The sequence below is a fragment of the Mastigoproctus giganteus genome, chromosome 9, assembly GCF_048544385.1.
Source record: "Mastigoproctus giganteus isolate SK-2022 chromosome 9, ASM4854438v1, whole genome shotgun sequence".
In the NCBI taxonomy this organism is placed as follows: domain Eukaryota; kingdom Metazoa; phylum Arthropoda; class Arachnida; order Uropygi; family Thelyphonidae; genus Mastigoproctus; species Mastigoproctus giganteus.
The window spans coordinates 121282358-121296328 of record NC_143583.1 but is presented as its reverse complement, the minus strand read 5'-3'; the positions used below and the strand labels follow the sequence as shown (position 1 = coordinate 121296328).

At 35.7% G+C, this 13971-nt stretch overlaps 1 protein-coding gene across 2 annotated transcripts in view; it reads right to left on the bottom strand.

Annotated features, from left to right (window-relative positions):
- The window catches only part of LOC150080687 (plexin-A2-like), a 1379917-nt gene that overhangs the window by 804634 nt on the left and 561312 nt on the right, over nt 1-13971 (bottom strand). For both annotated transcript variants that reach the window (XM_090381876.1, XM_090381877.1), the window contains one exon: nt 9200-9382. In XM_090381876.1, the coding sequence (XP_090238002.1) occupies nt 9200-9382 (183 nt within the window). The remainder of the gene's footprint in view (nt 1-9199; nt 9383-13971) is intronic.

Sequence of the window (13971 nt, the reverse complement as noted above, 5' to 3'; positions counted from 1 at the left end):
AAATGAGTATAGCCGATTCTGGCTCTGGCTAGAATTACTTCTTGTCTCTTTGCAATGAGGCTGGAAGACCATAATTTTGGTACAGGTTTAATTTGAAAAGGTTTATTATGAATTTGCACTTGCCATTGAAGAGTCTGTCCATTGACCTTTACATATACTTCGGATCTTCATTTTATAATCTGTGAACGGTACTAGAGAATTCGTTGGGCCTGCTCTCCATGGATGTTTGGCAGCATCATCCGCAATTTCATTTCCTGGTATTCCAGTATGGCCAGGTATCCAGAAGAAAAAAACCTTTTGTTGATGCTCTCTCAGATGTATCAACTCTGTTCTAATGAGCTTTATTAGATGGGGAGTTGTTTTGCAAGACTAATAAGGAACTCTGCGAGTCTGTGTATATTAAGCTCTTTTGAATTGACATATGGAAAATATTTTCTATAGCAAGCTTTATGGCATATAATTCAGTTGTGTAACTACTACACTCTGTTGGGAGAGATAAAGAAATGATAGTATCAGGGAGTATTACTGCTGCACTCGATCCACTCTCAGAATTCAATCCATCTGTATAAATTTTAGCGAAGTCAGGATAACGTTGAGCATGCGCTATGTGTAGCTGTTGGATGTTAATGTCTCATAGAGTGTTTACCCCACTGGTGGAAATAATTGTCACAAGATGGCATGATGACAGACCATGGAAGGTCGAGATGTATATGATCTTGTAAGATTTTATTGAAGTGTATATCCCAATCTTCTGCTAGTTGCTTTAGCCTAATACCAGCAAGCTGAACTGTCCGTGGTTTGTTTCTATAGAAGGTCATAAACTGTGGATTATAAAGTATTGACCAATTAGGATGGGTCATCTATCTTTGGATCTTGATTGCATAGTTCGACAGCAACATCTTTCTCCTGATATTTAGGGGAGGTTCATGAGCTTCAACATATAAACTTTGCACTGGAGATGTTCTGAATGCACCTAGTGCTGTTTTGAGAGCTGAATGTTGAATAGGGTAGAGGCGAGATAAAACACTCTCCCTAGCGGAGTCAAAGACAGGTGCGCCGTAGTCCAGTCGTGATCTGATTATGGTTCTATATAAATGAAGCAGGCTGTAACGATCTGCTCCCCATGTTGTGGCTGATAAGACTGAGTATGTTCAGTTTTTTTTTGACAAGTAGTCCGGAGATGTTCAACGTGCTTTTGGAAATTCAACTTATTGTCAAAGAACAATCCTAGTAGACGAATACAATTATCTATGGGAAGAGGATGGTTATTCAAGTGGAGCTCGGGTTCAGGATGCATATTGCATCTGGTGCAGAAGTGAATGGCAGTAGATTTCTGACTGGATAGTCTATAACCATTTTGTGTCATCCATGTCAGGATGCGGTTGATTGATATTTGAAGTTGGCGTTTAATGTAATGCACATTTTGAGAATGACAAGAAATTGAGAAATCGTCTGCGAAAAGGTATGAATCCACAGTTTTCAGAATGAGTTCAATTATATGATTCATTCTCATTGCAAACAAGGTAGTGCTGAGAACAGACCCTTGTGGAATTCCTTCTTCTTGGATAAAAAATTTAGAGAGGGTTCCCCGATAACTAACTTGAAAGGATCTCCGTTGAAGGAAATTTTGGATAAAATATGGTAAATTACCTCTCAGGCCAAGAGAATTTTTTTTTTTTTTTTATGAGAACCCCAAACACGAGAGGTATTAGAACCTATAGTACTTAGTACCGTGTTTGGGTTAATGTAGAGCCTTTTAAGATGCCAAAATGCCACATAGTATCAAAGGCTTTCTCAACGTCAAGACAGACCATGACAAGATGTTCCTTTTTGATGAAAGCATTTCTGATATTTGTCTTGGCTTTATCATGAGATCCAATGAAGATAGGTTTTTCCGGAATCCAAATTGGTTGTTATTTATCAAGTTTTGAGACTCGAAGAACCAAGTGAGACGGTGATGTATCATTTTCTCGAGAGTTTTGCTGAGACAGCTGGTAAGGAATATCAGTCTGTAATTTTGAGGAACAGAATTATCTTTACCGTGTTTTGTAATCAGTAGTACATAAGAATGATGCCAGGAGCTTGGGAAGGTATGTTCAGAAAAAATTCAATTATAAAATATGAGCAGCGAAGAGAGTGATCTTTGATCCAGATTTCGGAGCATTACATAATATATCCCATCAGGGCCAGCAGCACTTTTCTTGAGTTGGTAAGAGATTGCTGTAGCTCAAACATGGTAAATGGCTGATTATAAGATAAAGCAGAATTGTCAGTGTAATTCAGTCTGGATTTCTCTGCAACTGTTTTATGTTTTTGAAGTGATTGATCATAAGCGTTACAAGAAGACAACAGAGAAAATACAATTCCCAGTGCATTTGATATATCTGTGGGATTAGAGAGCTCTTGTCCATTCCAGTTTAGTAGTGGGGTGAATAAAGGTGGAAATTTACTGTTCAAACATTTTATTTTTCTCCAGATTAATCTGATATCGGTATTTTTATTAACTGATGAGGCAAATTTAATCCAAGTTTCTTTTCTTGCTTTGCGCCTTATATAGCGAGCTTTAGCTCTGAGCCGTTTATAGATTGGAGATGGTAGGATATTTGCAGAAAAGGTTCTGTGCTTGTTTTTCTCTTTTTTTTGCATTATTGCAATCTTCATTCCCCCAGTAATTTATTTTTCGTCTATTTCTTGCTCGATATTGAGGAATGGTGACGGATGCGGCTGCCAGCATTTGATTCGTGATGTGCTCAGTAACACTATTGATGGAACCAGACTGAATGATATCGTCAAATGAGATGTGCGATCTGTATTTTGTCCAGTCAGCCTTTGAAAATTTCCATTTAATTGGACTTTCTGTTGGAAAGGAATAGGATGGTTGAATTTTGCAGATTAACGGACAATGGTCGCTACTATAAGGATCTCTCAGAGATACCCAATCTATACTTGGAAAGAGGATTGGGGAACAAATGGAAAGGTCTATTGCAGATGTTGAGCCTGTAGGGAGATGCACATATGTAGGAGACCCAGTATTTAGTAATGTTAAATTCTGTCTATCGATCAGCATTTCGATACGTTTACCTCGTCTGTCTGAGGTGGGGAACCCCATAATGGGTGATGTGCATTAAAGACTCCTAGTAAAAAAATGGAGATGGTAACTGCATAAAAAGATCTTCAAGTTCCTGAATAGTATATTGATGATTAGGCAGAAGATAAATGGAAACCAATGTCAGAGTAATACCATTAACAACACACGTGGCAATGGCTTCTAAGGATGTTTGTAATGGAATACGTCTGGCGGGGATGCTTGAATCCACGAGTATTGCTACTCCTCCATGTGCGTTATTGGAGTCAGCCCTGTCTTGCCTGAATACAGTGTAATTTTTGATTGTAACTGAGACCAGAGATGTCAAATTAGTTTCTTGCAAGCACATTGCAAGAGGTTTATAGTGATGAATTAATTCACGTATATCATCTATGTTACTGCGAAGACCTCTATAGTTCCACTGGATAACATGTTCCATTATTTGGTTTTGTAAGAGGAAGACGAATCTATCTGCTTTTTATGCGTGGGTTGTTTATAATGGTTAGGTTTAGATTTTTCTTTTCTGGGAAAATTAGGGCGTCCTGAATCATTTTATCCTCCATATCTCCACTGCATGTAATTCAAGAAAATCTCCTTGGTTGGGCATATCATCAGCATCCATGCTTGTTGGTTGTGGTTGTTTCACCTCCATAGGATCTGATTTATGCAATTTTTCTGCCACTTTACTTTGGGTTAGGCTTTGAGTTGGAATTGTGAGTGGCATATTATTACTTTGGTCCACTAACTACGATTCAGATGTAGGCTGAGTCGATAGTACTGATCGAGCCCAGTCGGTGATTGATTTGTAAGGAGAGACTTCTGTCTGACATGCTACTGATTTGTGACTATGGGTAGCCGAAGCGTAAGAGGTTTTTGGAATGCTTGATTTTACTTGTCTTCTAGCTTCTTGAAAAGTATTTTTTTTTCCTAACTTCCAGAGATCACAATCTTTGGAGTAAGCTGGATGATTGCCCTTGCAACTAAGATGCTGCGGAGTTTGTGCTTTTTATTCAGATTGAGTACGAGTTTTGCAACCGCAGTTTGGACATGTTGCATCTCCACGGCATGCTGTCTGGAAGTGGCCAAATTTCTGACATTTCTGCCCTTTATCCCGAACATCTCAGAGGGTTTGGGATAAAGGGCTGAACACGACAGTTTAAATAGCATGCTTTGACTGAGAATGGTAGATTTGGTGAACTAAAGGTTAAAATTATGCTACGTGTTGGGACTAAGGTGCTGTCTTTTCGTATCATGATTCTATTGGCCCAAGTTACATTTTGATCCTTTAGTTCCTGGATTATTTCATCCTCGGAAACGTTTAATAGATCCCATTCACTGATCACTCCCTTTTTAAGAATTCAGGGTGTTATGTGGAGTGATTTGAATTGGAATTCCACTTAAAGATGTAAGTTTTAACAGGAGGTCAGAGTGTCTTGGGTAAGAGGTCTCTATTAGCAAGTCACCAGATTGAAGATGTTTCACCATTTTTGGAGATGCTGCTGCATTTTCAAGGCATCGTTGTATGATGAAAGGAGAGAGCTTGCTGACAGGTTGTGAAGACAGAGAATAGATGATCAGGAAAGCTGGAGGTTCCTGCTTGTTTGCATCCTTTTTTAGTCTTTTCGACAATGAGAAGTCATGATCAGTTTCGTGGTTGTCATGTTGAGAGCTCTTTGGCTCTAATTGTGGGAAGTCTTTAGTGTCCATGTTTACTCCTTTTAGCCCTGGGAGAAGGACTTTCTTCTCCCTTGATTGTTAGAGCAAAATTTCATCTGGTGTTGTAGAAGTGGGTAGTTTGAATAAATTCAAGGAAGAACTATATAAACTGTTAGAGGGGATAGACAGGTGAAATGGAAAGTGTTAGTTTTTTGTTTTTTTTTTTTTTTCTGCTGATGTATAAACTTACTTTCTTGCATTATTTGCCACTACTACTAATAATAATATGGAATAAAAAAAAAAAAAAAAGTATGTACAAGATCCTGAATGCAATAAAGCACCATGACTTTTATCGGAATGTCTGTGATGACCTTAAGATAACTGAGCTGCTCACTGGTCCATAGGGAGGTGTCACAAAACACTGCATCCTTTTATGCATAGTATTATTTTTTATTTTTTATATTTTTCAAAAATATATAGATTCAAAAATAATTTTTAAAATTTCATGATGCATCACAATTTCTACATGTACAGGTTTTTTCTGTTTAATTCATAAGTATATCTTACTATAATTTAGGGAAGCTGTTATTTGTTATTTGTTTTTTTTTTTGTTTTTTTTTTTTAGGAGCATAAGCAACTAAGGCCATATTGCTCCGGGATATGCGGTGGTCATTCCCTGACCTTTCCGCATCCTCCGTATTTGGTGGTGACGGGCTCGAACCCCGGTCTAATCAAGAAGCGTGTGCTACGCACTGCTGCTCCTTCCCACCTGGCTACGGAGGCGCCTTTAATTTAGGGAAGCAGATGCAACACTAATCTGTTATATTAGCTGCAAATAATGTTTGCATGTGCACATAGATGGCAGTAATGTTGGGGAGGATTAACATATTCAAACCTCTCTCTCTCTCTCTCTCTCTCTCTCTCTCTCTCTCTCTCTCTATAATGGAAAGACATTTGTAGTGTGAGTTTATTTGCATGTACTGCATATTGTTTACTTTTTTTGTGTTTTACTTATAACTGTATTGCTAAAATGTTTAAGCAGAAGCAAAGGATGTCTGAATCACCCTGATAATTTATGCTACGTGCGTGGACAGCTTACAACAAAAACTCAGAGGGAAAATATCTACAGTATTACTAAATGTGCATATTCTTTGTAGTTCATTGCAAGATTGGTGATCTGGACAAAACTCAAGGCTCCACATATGAGGAGGTGGCTAACTGGGAAAATTGACAGTATGCCTTCTTCTCTCACCGTAGGAAGGTGGCTCTCACCATTTAAATATCCTAACATATCATCTGGAATATGGCCTATTCCACATAATAATGACCTGCCAATATCAGATCTCAAACATCATGGGATAAAAAATGCAGTGATAAATACAGTGAGGATTCTTGTATTGCAGAACTTGGTGAACTGTCCACTTCAACTGATTTAAACTACCAAGCAGAAAATTATAATGCTGTGCACTTAATTAAGCAAGAGAGTTGAATGACAATTCATGATTTAAACTAATATCCTCAAGAGCAAGCAGAACTCCTTGGTTCCATGTTACAACAATGGATGTTACTTGAAGCAGGAACTAAAATTACAGTATATCAAAAACGTCACAAGTGTTTAAAAATATTTCATTGTGGAAAACAATGTAATACCAAGAGCAATCAAGGCTCAAAATGTCCTATGTCTAAATTTGATTAAAAATTTCACAAGTGTTACCTATTTTTCTTCACAGGAATGCTTTTCTTCCAAACTCTCCTTGTTTATACACAAATTAGAATAAAATAATTAAAAGTATACTACATTAAAATCTACTAAATGCATTCACTTCTCTAAGCTACTGAATGCTTAGACTTCCCCCAGAATCACATCAGAAGGCCCCCAAATCCACCCAACACACCTCACAACCTCAAGAAATTTAATACATTGTGTCAGTGTTTTTTAAAAATCACGAATGTATAAATATATGGTAATAAATATTTGAAAGTAATTTTAAATATTTATTCAATTGCTCGGTTGTGAGGTGTGTTGGATGAATCTAGGGTTGGATTGGGGGCCTTCTGGTGTGATTACGGGGAAGTATAAGCATTCAGTAGCTTAGAGAATTGAATGCATTTAGTAGATTTTAATGTAGTATACTTTTATTTTATTCCGATTTGTGTATAAACAAGGAGAGTTTGGAAGAAAAATAGAGGTAACACTAGTGAAATTTTTATTTATGGAAGACACTGTAAAGATATTAGTGGTTTTCTGAATGAACTGGGTATTGAACGCAATCCTAATGAATGGTGTATATTTACTGATGTGATTTACTAATGGTGTATAATTACTTGAAGGAAACATAAGAAACTATGTCCAAGATCCTGTGTGCAATAAAGCACCACAAGTTGTCTGCAGTGATCTTAAGGTAACTGAATTAGTCACTGGTCTCTAGGAAGGTTTCGCAAAGTACTGTTGTTGTCTATATTTAGGACACAGTTGTATATTTATTGATGCCTCAAAATTAAGTTTAACAGCAGTTTAAAATGAATTCCCATCAGTTTTTCTACTTAAAACTGTTGGCTTGAAAGAAACATATGAAAATATGTCCAAGATCCTGAGTGCAATAAAGCATCATGACTTTGCTTGGAATATCTCATGATCTTAAGGTAATTGAATTAGTCACTGGTCTACAGGAAGATTTCATAAAATACTGTTCTTGTCTATGTATGAGGAAATAGTTGTGCAACAGAAAAACAATATAATGTTTTTCTGTTGCACAAAATTATATGTTACTTTGTGCAACTATTTCTGTTGCACAAAGTATCATATGTTTCACTGGTTGAACCAAAAAAAAAAAAAAAAAAAAAAAGATTCTTCTCCCACTTTTGCATATAAAGCTTGGATATATGAAATTTTTTAAGGCTCTCGATAAAGGAGGAAGTGGATTCTGCTACCTAAGGAAGTGTTTCCTAATTTAACAGATGCAAAACCGAAAGAAGGAGTTTTCATTCAATGGGCCTCAAATAGAGAAATTGCTCAAAAAATGATGTATTTGAAATTTTGTTGTTATTTGGTTTTTAGGAGCATTAGCAACTAAGGCCATATTGCTCTGGGAATATGCGGTGGTCATTCCCTGACCTTTCCGCATCCTCCGTATTTGGTGATGACGGGCTTGAACCCCGGTCTAATCAAGAAGCGAGTGCTACGCACTGCTGCTCCTTCCCACCTGGCTACGGAGGCGCCTCGTATTTGAAATAAAGCTACAGGATACTGAATTAGCAGCTTGGCAATCATTTCAGGTGGTTGTTTGCCTGGCAATCATTTCAAAAAGGTGTTTATGAATCAATGGTGGCAACTTCATTGCAATGATATGGGCTACCAAATGTTTTTGAAAATTCATTTTCTCCATTACCATCTCAGATTGTTTCCTCAAAATTTGGTAAATGTAAGTGGTGACTAAGCTTTCATCAGGACATATCCAAGATGGAAGAGCATTACTAAGGTTGCTGGAATAGTGCCATGATGAAAGATTACTGCTGATTTCTTTAAGAGGGAAAGTAAAATGGACTATAAGAAATACTAAGGTTGGCAGAGTGGCTAATGACAGGAATCAACTGCAGTAAAACCTAAAAAAAATTGGGCAGATGGGCTGAGAAGTGGCAAATGAGGTTACACAGATAAATGCAAGGTAATGCATATGGGCAGCAGTGATTCCAGAATAATATAACAATTAGGTGGTACCACACTAAATTGGTGGTTAAAAAAACAGACCTGGGGTAATTGTGCAGTCTCATATGAAGTCCTCTGACATGAGGTTTTGTCAATGATATACAAGAACTTTTCCAGCATGGATAAGAAAGTGATTATCCCACTGTATAAGGCAATGGGTAGGTCACATCTTGAATAATGCACACAGGTCTGGATACCATTTTAGGAAGAATGAAGATCTCTTAGAACCAGTGCAGAGAAGACCAACCAGATTAGTAAAATCTGGTTGGTCTTCTCTGCACTCTTAAAGCAAGGATTTGGTTCTGCAAATTGAAGCAGCACTTTAAAATTAGACACTTGTGAGGAGAGCTGACTGAAGTGTTTAAGGCTTTTAATGGATTAAGTAAACATAATGATGATAGTATTTTAACTCTTTTTTGGGCAACAAACACAAAGGAACATAAACTTACACTGAAAAAGGATAGCTCCAGGATAAATGTGCAAAAATTTTCTTTCAGCCAGAGAGTAACTGAATGTTGGAAAATACCAAAAGAAAACACCATCTGGTTTTGTGGAAAGGTGGTTTGAATAAATATAAGGAAGAATTAGATTATTTTTTTCCTCCTATTTTTCTTTTTCTAAAAACCAGATGCAGACTGTATAAATTTGCTTCCTTACATCATTTTTCAGCACTATTACTAATAATAATAAATATAAAAAACAGAATGCAACAGATAAAATGTTAAATAATGTTATGAAACAAGTTACAATACCTTTTTTAAATGCCCTGTTGCGGTACCAAGGAATGCCACAGTGTAATCATGAGTAGAAGTTGAGGCTACAGATGTGAGAAGTAAACCAGAACAAGTGAGCACAGGCGCTGCTTCAATTGGCATACTACCACCTAATGGAGTGTTTACATCCAAACCACAAAAATCATCGTTGATTTGCACTTGCTAGAAGGAAAATGACGGTTAAATGTTTCATATAATGAAATACCTTTATAAAAACTAAATTACGTTAGGATACATTACATAAAAGAGATTTCATCACATTACTTCCAGAAAAATTCTAAGCTAATTTTGGAACTAAATTGACTTTTTTTATTATTATTATTATTATTTTTTTTTAATAAAAGCTTGGGGGTAGGAATTCCAATACTGTATTTTCTTTGTAGCAGTTAATTTCTAAAAATGCCTTTTGAAATTAACCAACCTCAATCTTTTTCTCACTGAGAGGAGTTCAGACTTCTCAATACAAATTCTGTCCGCCATTCCCAACTGTAAAAATCTTTTTTAACCACAGGAAGGCATGGAATGGTAACACCATATTAATTTGGAAACTTACAAACAACCAATACAGATTAAATTCACCAAAGAATTAAAAAAAACCTGTTACCTAGTTTCTTCTTTCTGTACGCATTGACTGGAACAAGTTGTCTCTCTGGATAGTTAAGCCATCAGCCTTAACCCGTGGAGATAACTTATTCCAATGATTGATGACTCATTGGAAAAAGGGAAACTTCCCAGATCCCAGTCTATAATTCTTCCTCCTTAATTTGAATTTATGTCCCCCGGTTCTGGCACCACTCAACATTGTGAAGATTTTGCCTTAAGAAGAAATCTCTGTGATCTCAATCACAGTCAGTTTCTTCTGAACACATTAATTGCCATAACGTTAATAAGAAACAGATTCAAAACTATGATCGGTATACTTTTACCGATTATACTTTTGAATCGTAACTTTTTAAGTATTGTAACTAGGAATATAAAGCTACTTCTAGAAAATAAATTAATATGCCAATTTAGTCAATAAAATGGTAAAAATTTAAGAAAAAATTCTCTATTAGCTGGAGCCGTAAAAACTTCGCTCGCACCAAGCTAATCTTATTCCCACCATATCAACTTGTCTCACTTGTGTAATTCATGCATCCCGTGTTTGTTGTTACTGATTGCTTATCTTTTTTACTGTTTTAAATTTTACAATCCAAAAATAAAAAGAACGAAAACGTCAGTGAACAGAAATACTAATCAAGCAAACTTCATATCTTGTCAAGATAAAGTGCTATATTTACTGTAACATTTATTTATTTTTAAGAAATTTAAGATGTGTTAGCAATTTTATTGGGTTTCTAACTTTTTTTTTTAGTGTATTACTTACTAGACTGAACTTTTTTTTTTTTTTTTTAGTGCTAAGCCCCTATCCCTATTTTCCCATCAGCCCTATTGTTTTTAATGCACGAAATACCATAATGCAGATATTAGAAATACATGTACCGTGTTATAGCAGAACTGACTGTACTGGGGATTGCTAATGTTTATATTGCCTCTCTATACATTAAAAACGTTTTCCTCCTAGCGATATTTATTCGAGCCAATGGGAGAAGAGGGCGGGCAAATAATTACATACGTCATTTCCTGATTAGATTTCGATCAGTGCGTTATAATGTTATTATTATACAAACAATAACATCATACAATACAAAACTATACAAATATTTACTATAAATCTATGAGCAATAATGGCTCAATATATCCTATGTTTTATTCATATTTGAAAATTACAAAAAAGAGTTAACTCAATATTTCTTCACAGGGTGACTTCTATGCTCAGCTCTCCAGACCAAATTTCAAAAGAAGAAGATTTAAAATACATAAAGAACTTCTTTAAAATTATTAAATGTGTTCAATCCTCTTAGTACACGAATGATCTGATGCCCGGAATAATAGTCGAAAGCCCCAACCCGGCCCCAGATCCATCAAACCCTCCACAAAATCTCAAGTGACCGAAGACAGTATGTCAGATATTTAAAATTATAAACTGATAAAATATATTACGTAATAAACTGCTACATAAAAAATGCGACAATGAAATAATTTCCCAAACTTTCCTTCCTTAAGGGGACCAGGCTTTGACTTCTGCCGTGTTCACAGGTCGGACTACTAATGCACGATATTTTGGGAGATTACTGGTTAATATGCATGCGTTTTTACACGCCCACGAATCCGAAATAAGAAATGAACATTGTATGTTAATTGAGTTATTTTGTATTCTCATTTCTAAGGTTTCCACAATTAATAATTTTGTATAATTGTGTTTATGTTTAAAAGCCTCATTAAGCTCATTGAACAGAAAAGTGTGATTCTCATTTATGGCAGGGAAAGACAGTTCTGACACCGTGGCTCGTAATGCTCTAACAGATGCAGCATGTTGTTTAAGATGTGTGTCCAAAAGACACCTTGTCGATTCCACATAAAAGGAATCACAATCTCCACGTGTGATACTGTATACTATGTCATGCATTTCTTTGGAGAAGGGGGAAGGACAGAACAATTTTTTAGTATGGAGTGAAGTTTGTGTTGGTTTCGCTATTACTTTGACTGTATCTTTGAGAAGGATATAAGTTACCTGTACCATTTACCTGTACCATTGTTCAATGTAATGAATTGTAATAAAATGTTTTGTTAATTGTGTTATCGTGTAATACTGTTAATGGTAGTAAGAGCATATCCCGTTTAAAAATCTGTTTGTTGATTCTTCGATTTCTATATTTAACGCAGTCCGTGTTGTAGTGTATATTTATAAGCGTTAGTAAACCGATTAAATATAATGGAACGTTTGTAGGTAAATGGATGGTAACTAGTATGATGAAAGAACATTCCTGTATTTGGGGTTTAAGGTAGATTTTGAACTGTAATCTGTCCCCCTCTCTTTTAAGTGTAAAATTTTTAAAAATAATCATTTTAGTCTATACATTCTCGTTCTCCAATGCAAATTTCAACCTCCCATAAAACATAATCCTAGGGGAATTATGTTTTATGAGAAGTAATTGGTAATCCAACTAAAGATGGATTACTAATGGGGCTAAGTCTTAGCGGCCTAATCACCGAGGTTTATCTAAACAAAATTGAACAAATATACTTGAAACCATTTTTACCTGGGATTATATTTTATGGGAGGTTTTTGGATGACAACCTTATCATAATGGATGAGCAGACTACTAACAATGTTTTAAAGACTTTCAACAACACTAAAACAATTATTTTTTTAAAATTTTACACTTACAAGAGTGGGGGACAGATTACAGTTCAAAATCTATCTTAAACCCACAAATACAGAAATGTTCTTACATCATACTAGTTACCATCCGTTTACCTACAAACGTCCATTATATTTAATCCATTATAGTTTACTAACAAAACATCCATTATAGTTTACTAACACTTATAAATATACTACAACATAGACTGCATTAAATATAGAAATCAAAGAACTAACGAAAAGATTTTTAAACAGGGGATATCCTCTTACCACCATTAACACTACATGCTAAAGACAGGTTTTTTTTTTTTTTTTTTTGGTTTTTTTTTTAGGAGCATTAGCAACTAAGGCCATATTGCTCCGGGATATGCGGTGGTCATTCTCTGACCTTTCCACATCCTCCGTATTTGGTGGTGACGGGCTCGAACCCCGGTCTAATCAAGAAGCATGTGCTATGCACTACTGCTCCTTCCCACCTGGCTACGGAGGCGCCCTAAAGACAGGGTAGACAGTATAGAACACAATAACACAATTAACAAAAAAACATTTTATTACAATTCCATACATTGAACAATGGTACAGGTAAAGTAATATCCTTCTCAAAGATACAGAATTCAAAGTAATAGCAAAATCAACACAGAAACTTTGCTCCATACTAAAATATCATTCTGTCCTTCCCTCTTTTTTCATAAAAATGCATGACATAGTATACAGTATCTCACGCGGAGATTGTGATTCCTCTTATGTGGTATCGACAAGGTGTCTTTTGGACACACATCTTAAACAACATGCTGCGTTGGTTAGAGCATTATAAGCCATGGTGTCAGAACTGTCTTTCCATGCCATAAATGAGAATCACACTTTTCTGTTCAATGAGGTTTTAAAACATACAACGCAATTATACAAAATAACTAATTGCGGAAAACTTAGAAATGAGAATACAAAATAACTTGATTAACACATGACATCCATTTCTTATCTCGGATTCATGGGCTTAATGCATGCATGTTAATGAGTAATTGCCCATAAATATCGTGGGGATCGTACACCTATCGTGCATTAGTAGTCCTACCTGTGAACATGACGGAAGTTGAAATGCTTGGTTCCCTCAAGGAAGGAAAGTTTTGGAAATTATTTCATCTTAATTTATTTTCATTGTCGCATTTTTTATGTAGCAGTTTATTACGTGATATATTTTATCAGTTTCTAATTTTAAATATCTGACATAATGACTTCGGACACTCGAGGTTTCGTGGAGAGTTTGATGGACCTGGGGTCGGGTTGGGGCTTTCGACTATGATTCCGGGGCATTGGATCATTCATGTACTAAGAGGATTGAACATATTTAATAATTTTAAAGAAGTTCTTTATTTTTTAATAAATCTTTTAATAAATGTCACCCTATGAAGAAATACTGAGGTAACTCTTTTGTAATTTATAAAATTTTTAAATGCCCATAAATATTCAACGATGGAATCTGCTTTGGGCTCAGAAATACAAATAT